Source organism: Phalaenopsis equestris, unplaced genomic scaffold, assembly GCF_001263595.1.
Source record: "Phalaenopsis equestris unplaced genomic scaffold, ASM126359v1 Scaffold233643, whole genome shotgun sequence".
NCBI classification, from domain to species: Eukaryota; Viridiplantae; Streptophyta; class Magnoliopsida; order Asparagales; family Orchidaceae; genus Phalaenopsis; species Phalaenopsis equestris.
This window is the reverse complement of record NW_018251584.1, coordinates 71,480-91,112: the sequence shown is the minus strand read 5'-3', so window position 1 is coordinate 91,112 and position 19,633 is coordinate 71,480. Positions and strand designations below refer to the sequence as shown.

Sequence of the window (19,633 nt, the reverse complement as noted above, 5' to 3'; positions counted from 1 at the left end):
GGAAATGCTTACAAGTAAATTCTTAAGATTATAACGTAAATTACAATTTTAAACTACAAAAGTGAAGCACAAAATTTGAATCTAAAGTAAATGAGTGAATGCTACATAAAATGCAGTTAAAAGACTAAATTAATTAAACTAATTGCTAAACTTTTAAAAGTAAAATTTACAAAAACTAAATAAAGTTTTTGTGGTGAAGAGTTCAAATTTATGAAAGCATCCTTCCTCTTTATAATAAGTGTATGGATTGTGAAGAAATTAAAATTATTTGAAAATATATAAAATTATTTTATGTCAAATAAGAGCAATCATATTCTTTACCCTCTTCCGAGTGCATAAAGAATATTAACTAATCTAGAGTTTGGTCCTTAATTTCGTGGTTAGGCTGGGAGGATACCGTCTACCACTCTAGAGCTCCCACTAGTCCCTCACCTGAGGTTTAACAATCTCACATTAGTTTCCAATCAACTAGATCAAATTGGGAATTTTAATCTGTCACCTTAAAATCTCCAATTCTGCATCCAACAAAGTATATTTCCCTATTTATTTGCACTCAATTCCATGGATGACATACCCTCCCATGAAATCAAATGTGATTCTCCCCATGTTGTAGAAATTATAGACCTTTTGGAACATATGTTTCTCAACACATTTTAACATTTCAATTGGTTAGATCAAAAAGTAAATGAAGATCGGAGTTCAAATCATCACAAATTATTAACATTTAAAATCATAGAAAATAAAATTACTTTTTCACAAAACCATGTTTCAAAGTAGGGTGAAGGATAAAGAAGACTACTCAAAATTCATGAGAAAGATATGACAAAATATGGATTTCATATATAAAAATAAGTTTACAAAACAAAAGAAATAAAATACACAACTTATCTCACAGTCATTCCCAAGAAAATCCCTAGAAGTTCTCTTCAAGCCTTTCTCTCTTTACAAGCACAATCAATTCTCTCTTAGAAGTGTAATGAAGAAGAAATCTCTCACATTCCCTCTCCTTTTACAACCCTTGAAAAAAATCTCCAAGCTCTTAACATTCTCTCTCAATCTCTTTCTCTTGCCTTTCACACCACCCCCCTTTCATGTCACCCTCAACTCCTTGAAGTCTTCTTCTTTTATTAGGGGTTGCCTTCTTTCAAAAGGGATTCAAAATTCCTTCCAAAAGCCAACTCTTTTGAATTCAAAAAATGTGTCATTTAATCTAAGAGATATATCTTTTCATAAAAGAAACTTCTAAAGTATCTAGATGCATTGAATTAGTCCAAAAGGTGTTTAGAACAAGTGTCCCTTTGAAAATTTGCTTCAAAATTGCTTCCAAAATTCCCTCTAAAAGTCAAATTTTTTGAATTCAAATGATTTGTCTTTTAATCCAAGAGACATATCCCTTCATAAAAGAACCTTACAAAGTGTCTAGATGCATTGAATTAGTCTAAAAGGTGTTTAGAACAAGTATCCCTTTGAAAATTTACTTTTCATATATAAAAACAAGTTTACAAAATAAATAAATAAAAGAACACAACTTATCTTACAATCCTTCCCAAGCAAATTTGTAGAAGTTCCCTTCAAGCACTTTCCCTCTTTACAAGCACTCTCAATTCTCTCTTATAAGTGTAATGAAGAAGAAATCTCTCACATTCCCTCTCCTCTTACATTTCTTGAACAAAATCTTCAAGTCCTTGACTTTCTCTCTCTCTATCTCACGCCACTATCTCTCTTCAAACTTCTCTTTCCGCCCCCTTCAGACTCTCTTCAAGCCCTAAAATTTCCTCTCTTTTATTAGAGGTTGCCTCCCTTCAAAAAGAATTCAAAGGTCCCTCTAAAATTGTATCCAAAAGTCAACCCTTTTGAATTCAAAAGACATATATACTGATGCATGAGACATATCCCTTCATAAAAGAACCCGCCAAAGTGTCTAGATGCATTGAATCACTCCATGGGGTGTTTAGAACAAGTCCCCTTTCAAAATTCATGCAATATTTGTCCCAAACTGCCTTAATTTGCAAAAAGTAGTCTCTGGCGCTTCAGGCGCTAGTTCTGGTGCTTCAGACGCCAACTTGCCTAAGATCGCGCTGTTCTGGGTTTTGGCACTTTAGGCGCCAAACTTGGTGCTTCTGGCACTAGCACTTTGTCAAATGGTGCTTCATGCACCAATTCTGATGCTTCAGGTGCCAGCTCTCTGTCAATTGGCTTTTCAGGTGCCAGAATCCCAAAATTTGCTGTTTTTGCTCCGAATTTTGTCCTTTTTGTTACTTTTGCTCCAAATGCTTAAAATTAATATACCTAAAACAAAAACATGTAAATAACCTTATTTAAAGTGAAATATCAGCAAAAATGAGCATAAAATATTTACTTAAAACAACATATTATTTTGGTGTATCAAAATCCCCCAAACTTAAATGTTACTTGTCCTCAAGTGACACTTTACTACATAAAAGCATATGACTTAGAATAGAGATTAACTTCTAACTTCCATACTTTAGTTTAATAAATAAAATAGTGAAATTTAAGAAAAATCTTCAATAAATTAGATTCAAACTCTAATTCTAAGAGTACTTAGTAATCAAATTTTAGATTTATGAATCTTTATTCTTTTCAAGAAGAATTGTAATTTGTCATATCAATGATACTTAAAACATTTATATGAAAAAGAACTTCCTGAAAACTTTACTAGTAATGCTACTAATACTCCAATACAAGTTTAGAAAATGTAATAAATCATTTTTTCTTAAGTTGTTTCAAGTGAAACCAATTTTTAATTAGGCATCTCCTTAAGCTTCTCCTCACTCATTTTTCTTTTCTTTTCTTCTTTTCCTCTTTACCCTTTTTTTATTGAGGATCTTTTCAATCATCTCTTTTCTTTCTTTTTCAAATGAGGATTACTATACTTAGATAGCCTTTAATGATTTTGAACTTCACTATCCTCTTCTTAAATTCAAAACTTGTTACCTTTCTTCACTTTATAAATTCATATTAGTTTATGATTTTTCATAAAGTTTCATTCTTTTTCTTCTTACATGAAACCCTAAAATTCTTAATATTTCAAAAATATAACTTCCTTTACTTAAAATAGAAAAACATAGTCTTATCTTATCATGCTAAACATATTTAACTTAAAAATTGACCTTCATTTTTAAAAACTTTTATTTAAATTTACCATAATATTCATAAACATAAATAGAGTCATTTAAAGTTAAATCTTAATATCCCAGGTCATATTAAATTAATTTTTAAAATATAGTTAATTAAGGACAAATAAAATTTAGTTTACTTCTTTTATTTCCTCTAAACTTAAATTTTTAAGTAATTAAAAAATGTGTTAGTACAAAATTTAGTTAGTGAAAGAAAATAGTAAATGCACAAAATAAAAACTGACCTGTAGAGGATTTCTGAGTATGAAAATAAGTTGTGACATACTACAGGTACTAACTTTAAAGAAGCATACAAACTTTAAAGCATTAAATGAAATAATATATTTTAAAGTATTTGGACTTTAAAGCATTAAATGAAATAATATATTTTAAAGGATTTGGTGAAAATTAAAATTAGAAACAAAAATTAAAACGGAAACTAAAAATACTAAGAATGCATAAAAAGTAAAAATCTACAATTTCTATTATAGTTCACAGTACAACATTAAAATAAAAGTTCTTACTACAATAGTTTTAAAGAAAATACATAACAACACAATCAAAATAACAAAAAAATATCAAACAAACAAACTAAACTCCTAAGAATATCAATATTCATGCCTTCCTCCTCCTCATCATCATCTTCTTCTTCTTCATCATCATGATCCGAAGCATAAGAAGTGAAGTTGGGGCTTTCACATTATACTCACCCCTAAGATATCTAACCATGGCCTCCTCATAAGCTATATCATGTTGAACTCTCATATGCTTATACTCATCATTGTAAGCTTTCCTTTCTTCAATTCCTTTAATCTTATTTTGCATATTCACAATATTCATTTGTTGAAACATGAGCTACTCCATGATATTTTTAAGTGAAACAGAGAGAGAGGTAGATGCCCCTGTAGCTGATGTTGATGTTCAATCACTACCTCCACTCCTAGACTCAACAAATATCAACTTTTTGAACTGTATGCTTCCCAATATAATTTTGTGGCTGCAGCTTTTCTTTATTTCTATGAGAGTCTACACCTGATTGTTCACATAAAATGAAAATTAGGGCAGAGTTACCCAAACCACTAGTCGTAGCACTACTAACTATACTCTGAGCATGATGAACTATAAGAGCACCAACATCTACTGCCTTCATTTTCTAAATGTAGAAGTTTAGTACGGTTCTATCCTTTGTTACTTCACTCAAATGATTTGTTGGCAATAATTTAGCAGAAATGAAATGGTGTCATACCTTTGATTGAATAGTCATCATGGAAGAGGAAAAGTTAACTTTCTTATTATGTTTAATCTTCCATTCTCCTCTTCCATCAATTAGAAAGGCAATCACTTCATCCAATAATGATTCAATCATCATGAATGCAGTGTACTCACAATGAAATGCATTTCTTAGCCCATAAAAAGCATTGATACTTTCTCTAGAAAACTCAACTTGCTTACCTCTCACAAGGATGTGATCCTCAGCAGTGAATCACAAGTTGGCATAGAAATCCTGAATCATAGGTACAATTGCTACTGCAGTGAAGTCACAAAACCTCTCCCAATTTCTAGCGATGATTAACCTCTCAATCTAGCCACTTGAGTTAGCAAATGCCCATTCATGGATCAATTTTCTCGTTTCCATTTGAGTATTATAACAATGTTGGACTTTAAAATTGACAAATTTTCTCAAGTCAAAATCTTCTGTCGACTTCCCTCTCTTTACTCATGGAGCCATTAGAATTTCTATGAAAATCCAAATAAAATCCAAACAAATCACAAAATCAAAATTCTAACTTCGCAAGTAAGATTATTTGGTAAGGAACTTTTCACAATGGGTTTTCTTCAAGCTTTTCCATCTAAAATCCCAAAATTTAGATATTACCTAATGTATAAAAATCCATGGTGAAAATAAAAAATTTTTAAGTTAAAGTGAAGCTCTTACCAAGAGAACATGAAATCTAGGATCTGTGGCCTTCAAAATCTTCTCTAACGTGCACAAAGGTAGAAGATGACCCAAGCAGTAAAAATGGAGTTTTACTGTGTGATTTTTCTATTTTTAAGTGAATTGAGTGTTTTTGGGAATTTGGCACTTTAGGTACCAATCTAGCACATCAAGTGTCAACTCTCTGTCAACTGGCGCATCAGGCACCCACGAAGTCACAAAACCTCTCCCAATTTCTAGCGATGATCAACCTCTCAATCTAGCCACCTGAGTTAGCAAATGCCCATTCCTGGATCAATTTTCTCATTTCCATTTGAGTATTATAACAATGTTGGACTTTAAAATTGACAAATTTTCTCAAGTCAAAATCTTCTGTCGACTTCCCTCTCTTTACTCATGGAGCCATTAGAATTTCTATGAAAATCCAAATAAAATCCAAACAAATCACAAAATCAAAATTCTAACTTCGTAAGTAAGATTATTTGGTAAGGAACTTTTCACAATGGGTTTTCTTCAAGCTTTTCCATCTAAATTCCCAAAATTTAGATATTCCCTAATGTATAAAAATCCATGGTGAAAATAAAAAATTTTTAAGTTAAAGTGAAGCTCTTACCAAGAGAACATGAAATCTAGGATCTGTGGCCTTCAAAATCTTCTCTAACGTGCACAAAGGTAGAAGATGACCCAAGCAGTAAAAATGGAGTTTTACTGTGTGATTTTTCTATTTTTAAGTGAATTGAGTGTTTTTGGGAATTTGGCACTTCAGGTACCAATCTAGCACATCAAGTGTCAACTCTCTGTCAACTGGCGCATCAGGCGCCTACGCCTTAATTTTTCCAGATTTCATTTTTTGTGGAAATCTGTTGCATACTGCATTACATCAACCTCTAGTTAACTTAAATAAACATTTATATTCATAATTAAACAATTTATAACACCAAACTTTAACAAACACACAAAAATCACTTTTTTATATAGAATCTGCTCCATTACAAAGTAACAATTTTCAAGCCAACAAACTCTAATTCGGTGTCCAAAGCAAACCAAACATCCTAACACTAAAATCTAAACATTGAAATGCCAAACACAAATATAAATAGAGTTCAACAATAAAAGTAAATTCAATCCAACATAACATAATAACATAAGCAAAAAGTACTAAGCAAAACATTCTGTGCATAAAGTAAGTTCAAACATCTTCTTCGCTCTCGCCCTCTTAGATATCTCCCATGGATTGATAATGTACTTACAAGTTATAGAAAGGTTGATAAAGAAATTCATCTTTTGAATCATCCTCAATCTAAGCATGTTCTTGAACATACGTACCAAACCATCTTCAATACAACCAATATGTTAAAAATGTTCCTTCAACCTCTAGTCCAGATGATCGAACATTTCAAAAACAATCCCAATTGCATGCATAAGGTTTTGTATCTCTTTTTCTATCTTCTTGATCTTTTTCAAAAGTACGTTTGAACTGAAGTAAGGCTAAATATGTGATTAATAATGGGATGCTTGATCCATCAATACATTCATATCATTCTCATCTCTCATTCCAATACAGTTGCAATAGACTTCTGGATCCATCGACTTCCAAGGAAGAAACACTTTCTTCCAACTTTCATAAGGTACTTATGATTGACTGCATAGTAGGAAAATTGCGGATGGATGCCCCAGCAAATAATGGATGGATGTCCCAGTCTAGTAGTAGATTTATCTACGATCAAACCCAAAACTGATTTTATAATTATTGCACCAATATCAATAGGTTTTCCAGTTTGAATACAATAATTTAGAATAACACTCTCCTTAGTTACCTTACTAATTTTCATTGTGGGGAGTAATTTTGATGTAATAAAGAAATGTCACGCCTTAAATGCATGATTTAACAATGATGATGAAAAACTTACATTTCCATCATCTCTGGCCTCCCAATTTGCATCTTCATTTGTAAGGTATCGATAGAGTTCATTCATCTTATCTCTTCGAATGTCAAATAGGAACACTTTCAATAATAAACATCTCATTTATTCTTGAAGGAGTGAATTGCACAAACCTGCCTCACACAAAGACAATTAATTGGTTGATTCGATGTAGATTTGCATAAAACTCTTTCACCGTAGGGACAAATACGGCGGTAGTAGTGTAGCAAAGCACTTCCCAGCATCTCTGCTCAATAATCTCTTCCACTTGAGTATTCAGTGTGTTGAATCCTCGATTCACAAATCCCCTTTCCTTGATTAGCCTCTTCTTCACAAAAGCTTGATCATATAATTACTACGCATTGTTGTGATCTATCATGAATTACTTCAATTCAAATCATAAATGATGCCTCACTCATATCTTTCATTTTAAAGTTCTTTGAGAGAAAATTCTTGGTTTTATACAATAAGCCAAGATCATTAGAGATCATTAGTAGCCAACAGTAGCCAACAAGATATCATCAACATATAGAATGAGAAATATGATCTTGCTCCCACTAACCTTCAGATATATACAACGATCAATAGTGTTTTCTTTAAATCCAAAGGGCGTGATAGTATCAGTGAACTTAAGATACCATTTTTGGGAAGCTTGCTTAAGTCCGGGAAGCTTGCTTAAGTCCGTATATTAATTTCTTAAGTTTACACACCATGTGTTCCTTACCTTCAACAGAAAATCCTTTAGGTTGACTCATGTAGACCTCTTCATCTAAATTCCCATTTAGAAAGGCAATTTTCATATCCAATTGGTGTAAGTCCAATTATAATGAGCTACTAGTGTCATAATAATTCTAAATGAATCCTTCTTAGAAACCGGAGAAAATGTTTCTTTATAGTCGATGTCATCTTTCTGAGTGAAAACTATGACAACAAGTCTAGCTTTATATCATTCAATATTGTCATTCGAGTCCTGCTTAGTCTTAAAGACCCATTTACACCCGACTCTTCTACAACTTTTAGGCTATTCAACAACATACCATACTTTGTTGTGATCCATCGATTTCAACTCATCTTTCATTGCATCTAAATTTAGAAGAATTTGCACTTTCTATGGCTTATGATAATGAAACTGGATTTTTATTAACTCCCAAGTCAAATTCAGACTTGTGTAGATAAACCACATAATCAACAGAAATAACAAGTCACTTTTGTCATTGAGACTTTCTAGGTACTACTTCATATGGTTCATCTAGTATAGGTTCATTAGTGAAAGTTTCATTATTGGGTATTTGATCATATATCTATTATTGTTGTAAGTTGTCAAACTGTTCAAAAACTGTAGGAATAACAACTTGAGAAGAAATTTTGGGTAAAGGAACTTGAACCCTAATTTCTTAGATCTCCACTTTGCATGGCTTCAAACTCCCACTAACTTCACCATTTTCAATGAACTTAGCATCTCCAGCTTCAATAATTATGTACTGTGGTTAAAATAATAAAATATATATCCCTTAGATTTTTCTAGATAACCAATGAAGAAACCACTAGTTATTCTTGAGTCCAGTTCCTTTTCATATGGATTATAAATCCTTATCTCCGTTGAGCACCCCAAACATGAAGGTGAATTAAACTAGGTTTCCTTCCTGTCCACAGTTCAAAAGGAGTTTTTGTAACTGTCTTACTAGGAATCATGTTTAACAAATATATAATGGTTTTTAAAACATGCATCCACATGGATGAGGGTAAAGTAGAATTACTCATCATACTCCTAACCATTTCTATTAGAATACGATTTCGCCTTTTTGCAACGGAATTACTCATCATACTCCTAACCATTTCCATTAGAATACGATTCGCCTTTTTGCAACGCCATTTTGTTGTGGTGTTCCTGCATAGTGTATTGAGCACATTTGCCATTAGTTTGAAGGAATTTAGCAAATGGACTTGGACATTGTCCAGATTCATTATACCTTCCATAATATCCACCACCTTTATTAGACTTGATAATTTTCACTTTTCTGTATAATTTTCTCTCAACCTCAGTTATAAACACCTTTAAGGCATCTAATGATTGAGTTTTTTCATGTAATAAGTAGACATAACTATAACACGAAAAGTCATCAATAAAGGTGATAAAATACTTTTCTCCACCAAAAGATGGAACTTCAAAAGGTCCACAAACATCAGTGTATAATTTCAAGGAGTTGTGTGTTTCTTGTGACAACTTTCTTAAGTGTGTGTTTTGTGTGCTTTCCTTTAATACAATCCACATAGATGTCAAGTTTAGTAAAATCTAAGTCATTAAGGATTTTATTCTTTACCAACCTTTCAAGCCTTTATTTGGATATATGAATCAAATGTTTATGCAACAAATAAGCTGAATTTTCATTCATAAAACCACATTTAATACCAACATTATGATACAAGGTCATCAAAATCTCAATGAAAAAGTTATCAAGTTTAAGCTTATATAAATCATCATAGAGAATACCAGAACCAATGAGATAATTGTATTTAAACAAATTAAAACATCTATTTCCAAATTTAAAAGAGTATCCAACAGAATCAAGTTTAGATAATGAAACCAAATTACAAGAAACAAAAGGGGAATAAAGTGTTTGAAAAAGGTCTAAATGATGTCCATCATCTAAAATCAAGCAATAGGTTCCAATGGCTTCAACTAGAGTTTTGACTCAATTTCCCATGAAGATAAACTTTTCATTTAGGTTTATGGTTTGGGTTGTAAGGAATCCCTACATCGTATTAGAAACATGAGTGGTCCAATCAGAATCAATCCATCAAGTATTATAAGAAACTTTTGCCACATTTGATTCGAAACATACATAAACACAGTGTTTACCTATCTTTTTAAATTAGTTTTTGCACTTTAAACACTCATTTTAACAGTGTCCAAAATTTTTGCAAAAAATGACACTTAATTTCTTTGTATTCCTCTTTGTGAACTAGGGTAGATGACACATAATCTTTAGTGGTCTTTGGTTGCCCTATCTATTCTTCTTTCTAATTTTTCTTACAACTCTTCTTTGATGACCCATGAGATTAATGGAGTGATTTCCTCCTTTCTTAAGCCTTGCTTCCTCTTGAATGAGTATACATTGCACTTCATTCTCATTACACTTATTTTTCATAGTGTTGTAGTTCATGTGAAATGAACTATACTTAGGAGGCAAGGAGTTAATGATAAACTGCACAAGGAAATTTTTATTCACTTCCATTCTTAGGGTTTTAAGTCTTGTTGTTGTATCCATCATTTCAACGACACACTCATGCATAGTACAAGAACCATCAAATTTCACGTTGGTTAACGTACTTAGTATCCCAACAGGAGACTTATCAACAAAATCAGACTGAGAACATCCCTCAACAAATTTCATAATTTCCTTGGCACTTTCAGTGTTAGAAAATGTACATTTTATGTTGTTTGCTACAGTCATTTACATAAACATTAAACTCTGTCTATTCGATTTCTCCCAAGCTTTATAGAAAGATCTTTGCTCAGCACTGATAGAATCAATAAGTGCAGGAGGCTTCTCAGTTCGGAGTGCCAAATCAAGATTCAGAACACCAAGGTGAAACTGAACTTGCTCACTCTATTTAGAGAAACTAAGCCCAGTTAACGTTTGAAAATATGTAGCAAGCGAATGAAGAGAAACATAAGTAGATACTGCAAATAAGTAGAACATATTCACACATTAATGTTTCAAGTATTAAACTTAAAATTCATATTCATAACTAATCAGATTAAATGAAAACATTAATAATGTATTGAAAATCTCTTTTGGGTAATATAATAATATACAATAATAAACATAATTGATGCATGATTTTGATTTAATATAATTAATAATTATTGATACTCAAATTAGATATGTCTATTATTTTTGGATATATAAACATATCTAACCAAGTATATATATCTCGCAATAATATTCAAAGATTATAAAACAAATAATCAACCTTTGGGTGATTTAAAAATATTTTATAATCAAAGAATTTCAATATACCCATAATGAAATACAAAAGAATATTTCAGAATAAGCATCACATACTTATAAGTAATTGAATTTATTAAATTTGACATCTATTAAATATACTAATTTGATCACTTTGATGACTGCCAAATCAAACATAATATAAAACATAATATAAACATCAAATAAACAATAATTTCAATCACAACAATATACATTTCATAACATAAATTATAGGGTTAAGTCCTGATTCAAAACCCACATTTAATAATTCTAAAAATAATCTCTCAATTCACAAATTAACTTCAGTGATCTAATTTTAGGATTTAATTTACAGCAAAAAGCTAATATAATTAACATACCTAAAATTAAAATGAAAAATGACAAATTCAACAACTTGGCTCTGATACCACATGTTAGTACTTTTCATTTGTGATCCAATTTTATGACCCAAATATTTTATGCATAAAATGATCAAGATTTTTGAATTCGTGATTTTTACATATTCATTCATAAGAGAGAAACATGTATGTATTCATGATTGTAGCATTAGATCTGTGGAGATGGAGTTTCTCTCGCTAATCCCCTAAAATTTTCTGCGCTTTCTGATGAAGAGAAAGATACAGTGTCTGTTAGGAAGAGAGATGACCATTCTCTGAATATGCGCTATTTAACCACCATTCATTAGGAGGGTTATTGACCAATAAAATTTATGGCTTTCTGATGAAGAGAAAGATACAGTGTCTGTTAGAAAGAGAGATGACCCTTCTCTGAATATGCGTTATTTAACCACCATTCATTAGGGGGGTTATTGACCAATAAGATTTATAGATTACTTATCAAAAAGTTTTAAGATAATTTAATTAATTAATTATCATTTAATATTAAAAAAATGACACATGCCAATAACCACCATCCATAAGAGGTTACTTATCAAAAAAGATTTAAGACAACTTAATTAATTAATTAAAATAAATAACACACATTAGTAACCACCATCCATAAAGGGGTTACATATCAAAAAAAAATTTAGGATAATTTAATTAATTAATTAAAATAAATAACAAACATTAGTAACCACCATCCACAAATGTGTTATATATATAAAAAATATTTAAGATAATTTAATTAATTAATTAAAATAAATAACACATATTAGTAACTACCATCCCAAGAAATTACTTATTAAAAGATTTTAAGATAATTTAATTAATTAATTGTCTTTTATTATTAAAATAAATGACCCACATTAGTGATTTTGTGGGCAACCTGAGTCACGATTAAAAAATTAACAAAGTATGCTGCTTTCAATTTCAACTATAGCGAGCTTGCAGACAGAAGAGAAGTTAATGGAGATGCGGATTTATTAATATTATAATTTAGAATGTGAAATTAATAAATTGCAATATTTGATGTGCTATGTATGTACTAGAATGTGAAATTAATAAATTGCAATATTTGATGTATGTAAAAATATTTTTATTTATTTAAAACAATTAAAAGTAATTTTTATTCACGTGCCTGGCCAGTGACCCCTTACGTCTCTCTCACTGGCCATTGGCGGCTGACGTCCTCGTGATGACCGGAACCCTCGGTTTTGCACTCCGCGCATCTGTTCAACGAGTAAGCCGCTTCCTTAGCCGGCCTCTCACTCTATCTCCCTCAAGACTTCTATGCAGGTGATTCCCGCTTTGCTTTTTTTCACTCTGACCTCCCTTTTTCTCCTTCAATTCTCGTGTCTAGACTCCTGTCATTCATCTATTAATTGAATTCTTTTTTGCTCGTTGAGATTGGCCTTTGCACGTTGGTTTTTCACTTGCTAGCTTGTTTGCTATGATGTGTTATGTTTAACAACTGGGCATTTTTGTTAAAGAGTGAATATGGTGAAAATCATGAGTTTTCTGGGTTGTTTTAACTTTTTAACTTTTTAATTTTCTTACAAATATGTAAATTAAATAAGCTTCCCCCTCCTAAATTTGGGGTAAGCGCTTTTACCTCTCGCTTAAACTTCGAGTTCTGCTACTGCTCTGACCCTATCATTTATGGGGAAAATTTTCAAGTGTTGAGCAATAGATGTTTGTGCTTTCTGACTTGTAGATTGATTGGACTTTGTATGTGCTAGTGAGGATTGCTCGAGTAGGTCTGTGGAAACGATGGATACTGTTAGCAAACCTGTGACGCGTGTACTGTTTTGTGGATTTGATTTCTTATCTTCACAGAAATTCACACGGGAATATCTACAGAACCATCCATACATTCAGGTGAATTTTGCTTGATGTTGCTGATTTATATCTACTTTCATTATTTTTTAACTGTATATTCTAAGGAAGTTTAAATCTTTATTTTACAACTGTTCTCCTTTTTTAATTAGCCACAGAGAACTTGATAGATCAATAGCTTGGTAAGGCCGGTTTAAATAGAAAAGGAGCAGGATTAATTTAAACGCGAAAAACATAATTAAGCCTTGAAATCACTCAAAAATAATTTGGAACTTGATTAAACTCAAAATCTATTTAATTTTAAGTTTGACATGGTTAGCTAGATCATAGTTAGAATCGGCTAGAAATGTTACTTGAATTAAGAATTTATATAATCTATGTATAACATCGATTAGAATACAATTCCAAGTTAAAATGTACAATTTAAGGATGTTGTTCTTCCAAGTTTTTTGTACTTTATTTAAATGATTTCATGTTTAGTTCAAGTCAAGCTGGAATTGTAATACACCAATCAAGCAAACCGTGCCAGTACTTAAACTTGATATCAACCATAGACTAATCCGTAATGCTTTGTTATATATTACTACCATGCCCATATTACACACTTTCACACTCATTTTAACAATAAAGTTGTTTTTACAAGGTAATACTCCTCTTTGAACATGACCTTTGCACACTATTTAACAAGCATATTATATAGTCCCAGCCATTCTAAACTTCCTTCTAAACTAGGTCAAATTTGAATCTATATTGTATGCATTGTATATCCTTTTTGTTCAAAACTTTTGATTCAATTCATGTCCATTTTTAGCACTAAACAAGTTTCTTGTTATAGAAATTAAAACCTTCTTCTTTATGCAGATGTTGATGTAGATTGTATTCATTAATTTAAGTTGCATATGTTTTAGATATCTTGTTTTTGTAATATGTTTCCCATCCTCATTTGCAAACCCTTTATTCAATGTCAGAAAATGATTAGTTGAGCTGCTCATTCATTTATTCATTTTTTATCTCTTTTGAGGTTGTCTGTATTAAGACCCAACTTTTGAAAGATTTTTCAAATTTTTTTAGTTAGTTTCTTCTTGAATTCTGGTTGTAATAGAGTTTTAGGCTAATCTTTTTGAATTTATGTGACATTCTAATTATTTAAGCAATCATCCCTTATTCAATATAAATGAATTCATTCTTGTTCATCAAATCTGTTCTTCTACAAAATTCAAAGGCTAATGAAACTACTAAATTGAAATTAATGTGGACCTTCTAACTATTTTTTCAACATAAACTATTAACTTCTCTTTTTGGATTGTGTATGATGGAAGTAAGTCGATGACCTAACATGAAACAAGCAATTAAGTATGTCATTAAATGTGTATTTTTATTAATTTTTTAATGAACTTACTAAATAATAGACATAAATGTTCACACATAGAAATAAACAAAATGGCCAATTGTCAAACTGATTCATTTATTTACCAAACTGTCAAAATTTTGTAGAACTTATTTTATCTAAACAAATGGACATAGTAATCATCCTTATCCCAACTATTTGGTTCCACGAATTAAGATAATAATTCTTAAATAAATGAATATTTAGTTGTTTATTTAGCATACTAGTTTTTCAAATGAGGAAAAAATGGCAAAATGATCCATAAACCATTTTTATGGTGCTGTTTTAGTCTCATATTACATTATCTATAATTTAGTTTCTTGATTATTTAAATTTGATCCAAAATAGTCCCTTCACTCATCAAATATGGTCTAGAATAATTTAACTAAGGGATATATTTGGATCATTTTTGTGAAGTGAGGGATTAAATTGAACACATTAGATAGTTTGGACTAAATGACCCCATACAAATTATTCATGTCCCATTTTGTGTTTTTCCTCCACAAATATTTAGTATTTTATTTATATTTTTATTTAATGTAGAAATTGAAGGATGTGCTTTTTCTCGGCCGGATGGAGTACTTTTTAGGAGATCACTATTCTCAAGTCTTCCTAAATTTTTACCAGAAATGTAGATTAATTTGTAAAACTAGTACAATTTATTAAGCCTTTAAAAAGTCAGATGCCATAACATATATATTACGTTTGAGAAATTTGACCATATATGCCACATAGTACACAGAATTGGACAAATGTTTGTAATTTATGTTTTCTTGAGTATATATACTTGAAATTATATTTTGGATAAATTTACCCATAATGATAGATAACCTCTTGTATTCGCAGTTGTTTTTTAAAGTTGAAAATTTTGAAATTGGTTTGAATTTGAACCTACTTTGAATCAGGTTCAAACTAGAAAAGAATTCAAATGCGAACATGGTTTTAATTATTTTTCTAAGCTAGTTGTTAGGTCCCACTGTTCCTCTTATCCCCTTACCCCCTCGGGACCCCCTTTCCTCTTCCTTTCCCCATCCCTCTTTGATAAAAGTGAGATTTAGTAGAGATGGGCAATCTATTAATATATATTATTCATCAACTCTCATTTTTACCACACTAATCAGAATCAAGTGAGTAGAAAATTTGTCAATCTAGGCTGTCATAGAATAAAATCTTCTTTTTGTAATCATCTAAAAAGATTCATTATAATCATTAGTATAGAAACATGCATAATTTAATTTTTCATAATAAAATATTAAGCTATTAAAAAATTTCATATAGATCAATACATATTAGTGTATCTTTAATTTATATCATAAGCATCTTTATTTTTATCATTCATCTAAATTTTTACATAAAAATTTTGGATACATGACAAAATTTGGTTACCTAGTTATTGCCCCACCTATTACTTTTTCTCGCTTGATTAATAATTTAATGTAATATCTAATGAAAGCTTGGTGGGATAAATAATTCTAATACATGATTCAAAGAATTGATTAAAAAGTAATTGCATACATTCTGATTTTTTAATCTAATATGAGCATTAATGATCATGGCCATGACTAATTTACTAACTTAATTTTTAAAGCAAGATACCTTTTATAGTTATAAAAGTCGAAGCTAAACATAAGCAGTAATTGTACCTATTTTGAAAGAAATAAAATGCATTATTTAATTGTCAATGCTTAACATATTAAAATAATTAAGTGATAAAACTACCTATATTTTCCTTTTCTTTCTTTTTTGCCACTCATAACTCAAGAATATTATATGATATTTGTATAGATTTTAACCTATTCATATTATTTGGTCTTCATCTAGCTCGTCGGCTAGTCAATTAATGACCCCTAAATTTAAGTTTGAACCGTAATGCACAAACTCTTAGAATATGTAGTTGGAATCCTCTTTTAGCTTCTATGTTTTATCTCATTTGTTCTTTCACTTCTACATGTATAGGTCATCCTCATTTTCTAATATATGGCTGAAAGCTCTTGGACCGAGTTCAAGTTGTGAAGCTTGATGACTCGCTGAGTCAACCAGACAGCTCAACCCAATCGATTGGACCAAGTAACTCAGACTAGGGAACCTGTTCAGATAACTTGCTAATGATGATTCACACAACTCGAGCAAGTCACTTGACAACGCTTCGATGAGATCAACTTAGGAAGCTCAACTTGCTCCACAGCCGAGTTGACCGAGCTCTCTCTAGAAGATCAACCCACTCTGCGACCAAGTTGACTGACTAGAGTGTTACCGGAAGTGAGAAGTATGAGGATAAGAGAAATAATTACCAGTACAAGACGTCACTGAGATAATATTAATTATAATACCCATTCCAAAAGATAATAAAGATGATCGGTCGAATATCACTTGGGATTTGTGCATAATGAATACTTTATTTATAACATATAAGCTAACCCTTACATAAATATGGGTGATTATTGTAATGCAGGGGAAATCCTCAGATATTAAAAAGACCCATTTCTTACTTGTTCGATCCCCTTTTTTTTGGGCTCAAGTTTTTTTTCAAGCTCCTTGTTGGTGTGAATTTATAGACAAATAAGCTCCTTCCGCTCATTCCCTTCTTCTCGGCCGTAGACAAACTCAAATTTAGTGGCTCATTTGCAGGAACCACGGGTGCCCCCTTCGGAGTTACATAGGAGTTAACAGATTAATAGCTAAGTTTCGAAAGAAATCACTTCTTGGGAAACTACCAGTAGTTCCTTTGCAACTTAGAGATTCTTTTTTCTTTTCGCAGATCTACCTTTTCTCTTTCATTTTGTAAATAGCCCCTCAAAGAGTTTAGTCATCAGAAATTTGATCTTGTCTTCTGAGATATTCTCCCTCCGAACGACATAAGAAAAGCCCAAAAGATGTCTCAGGGAAGAAGGATAGACTTATGGAAAATTGCGATTCAATTAGCACCCCCCTCTATTTATAAAGATATAGTGGATGACCCATACTTCAAGAGAGTTATTAAAATCAGATAATTTCATTGGTATTATATATATATATATATATATATATATACATACATACATAAATATAAAGATTATTCTTTTAGTTTTTTTTGTAGCTTAGTAAATGAGATAAAAGAATCGAGAAACCTAACATGTACGACTAAGAGCCACTTGACTAGGTTTTAGATGTGAAGTTAGATGATTTCTTAGGTGACTAGACAACTCAAACAAAATGATTAGACCATGTAACTTGACCAAGGAAGCTAACCAGATTGCTTGTTGATTATGATTAGTGCATAGGTGCTTGAAAAAAGTAGCCCAACAACTCTCCTATGAGATCAAATTGCTTAGGGTGCTCAATTCGTCCAATATGCCTAACTCTCCCCACGATTGAGTTGGCCGAACTCTCCCATGAGATTATCTCTCTTAGAAGATCAACTCACCCCAAGACTGAGTTGATTGATCGGAGTGTTACCAGAAGTGAGAGATATGTGGAAATTAGAATTAGTTACCAATAGGAAAAGTTACTAGAATAATACTAATTATAATGCCCACACTTGAAGAAGACAAAGTTGATAGATTAAAGATCTCTTGGGATTCTTATATAATGATTAGTTTATTTGTAACATATAGACCAACCTCTCTATAAATACGGGTGATCATTGGTAGGGGAAATCCTTAGGTATGAAAAAGTCCCATTTCTCTTTCCTTAGACCTGTGTACTATGGCTCAAGTATTTTACTTTTTCTTAGCTCTTTTGTTGGTTTGAAACCACGTATAAATCACGATCCAACAACTAACATATCGTGCATAAGATAATGTTTTGTAGGCATTTTTTTTAAATATTATAATAAATCTTTTCTAAGTACAGAGCATTGCTATGCATGTATTATCAATCAACTGTTGTTAACACATGTGAAGATACACTTGACATGTAAATGTTCTCATTTGGGTATTTATTATGCATCATTTCATAAAACAATCTTGACACTCCAGTAATATAATTATCGTTATGTTTTTTAAAATAAACAGTTATATTAAAAATGTAGTAACTTTAACAGTATTACCTGGTGCTAATGACATGTTCAATGTAGAGAAATTCTATAAATATAAGATGTAAGATTAATTTGCTTTCTATATTAGAGATTGCGTGTCTCACTAAAATTTTTAATTTTACTTGGGTTAGATTTCTTTTTCTTTTTAACTACCTTGAATTTTATTCTGTTGTAGACAACTGAATAGAAGTGTTAATTTTCTCATTATCTTTTAGTTCTTAAATTAATAACTTGAAAATAAATCGATTAATTTTAAATAATGTTTTTATCTTGAAAGAATCTCTTCTTATTTGAGCCTCTATGCTTCTCAATTGAAATCAAACTCAACTTACAACGGAAATATAAAAAATTGATTTCCTAAATAATTCCATAATGTTTCTCATCTCATTGGTCTTCCTTTCTTCTTTCATTCTTTTCTTCTTCTCTTTCTCTTTTTATTCTCCTTCTATTCCTTGCCTTCTATTCATCTTCCCTTCTGTTCTTATTTTTCTTCTTTGTTTCTCCTTATTTAAACCTTTTTCCTCTTCTCTGTTCTGACTTAAATGGGGATTTCAGATATCAAGTATGGATAAAGATGAATTGAATGGATTATTTTTATTGTAAAACTAATTTAAGTATTTTTATGATAATTATATATAAATTTAAATACTTTAACTATAGTTTCCATTACAGATATTCTCATGTAACTGGCACTTCAAAGCACGGAATTTGGTAAGAAAAAACCTTAATAAGAACTTTATAAAAATATTTTTTGTAATATCCAATGTACGAAGTTATTTTTTTATTCTTCATGATATAAAAATGATTGAAATGAAATATAAAATTTTATTAAAATGCTTTTGATCATTTTCATGATGTGCAAAAATTGTTGTATAGTTTTGAGGAAAAATTCTGATATACATTTTCTGAAATTTTGGGATATTAGATAAGGTTCAAAGTTCAAATCTTACCTCAAATTACTACTTGAAGTCGCGGTTGACCATATGAGCTAGCCATTTTAAAATTTAGTTTTATTTGAATTCCTG

The 19,633-nt window shown here is 30.9% G+C and overlaps 1 protein-coding gene across 3 annotated transcripts in view; it reads left to right on the top strand.

Moving 5' to 3' along the window:
• The first annotated feature begins 12,516 nt into the window (after window positions 1-12,516).
• LOC110038728 (D-3-phosphoglycerate dehydrogenase) overlaps window positions 12,517-19,633 on the top strand; it is a 62,320-nt gene continuing 55,203 nt past the window's right edge. For 2 of the 3 annotated variants that reach the window (XM_020743620.1, XM_020743621.1), the window contains exons 1-2: window positions 12,517-12,666; window positions 13,110-13,248. In XM_020743620.1, coding sequence (XP_020599279.1) covers window positions 12,566-12,666; window positions 13,110-13,248 — 240 coding nt within the window. In that variant the 5' untranslated portion in view covers window positions 12,517-12,565. Of the gene's footprint in view, window positions 12,667-13,084; window positions 13,249-19,633 lie in introns of all 3 variants that reach the window. The other variant, XM_020743622.1, reaches the window with a different exon arrangement.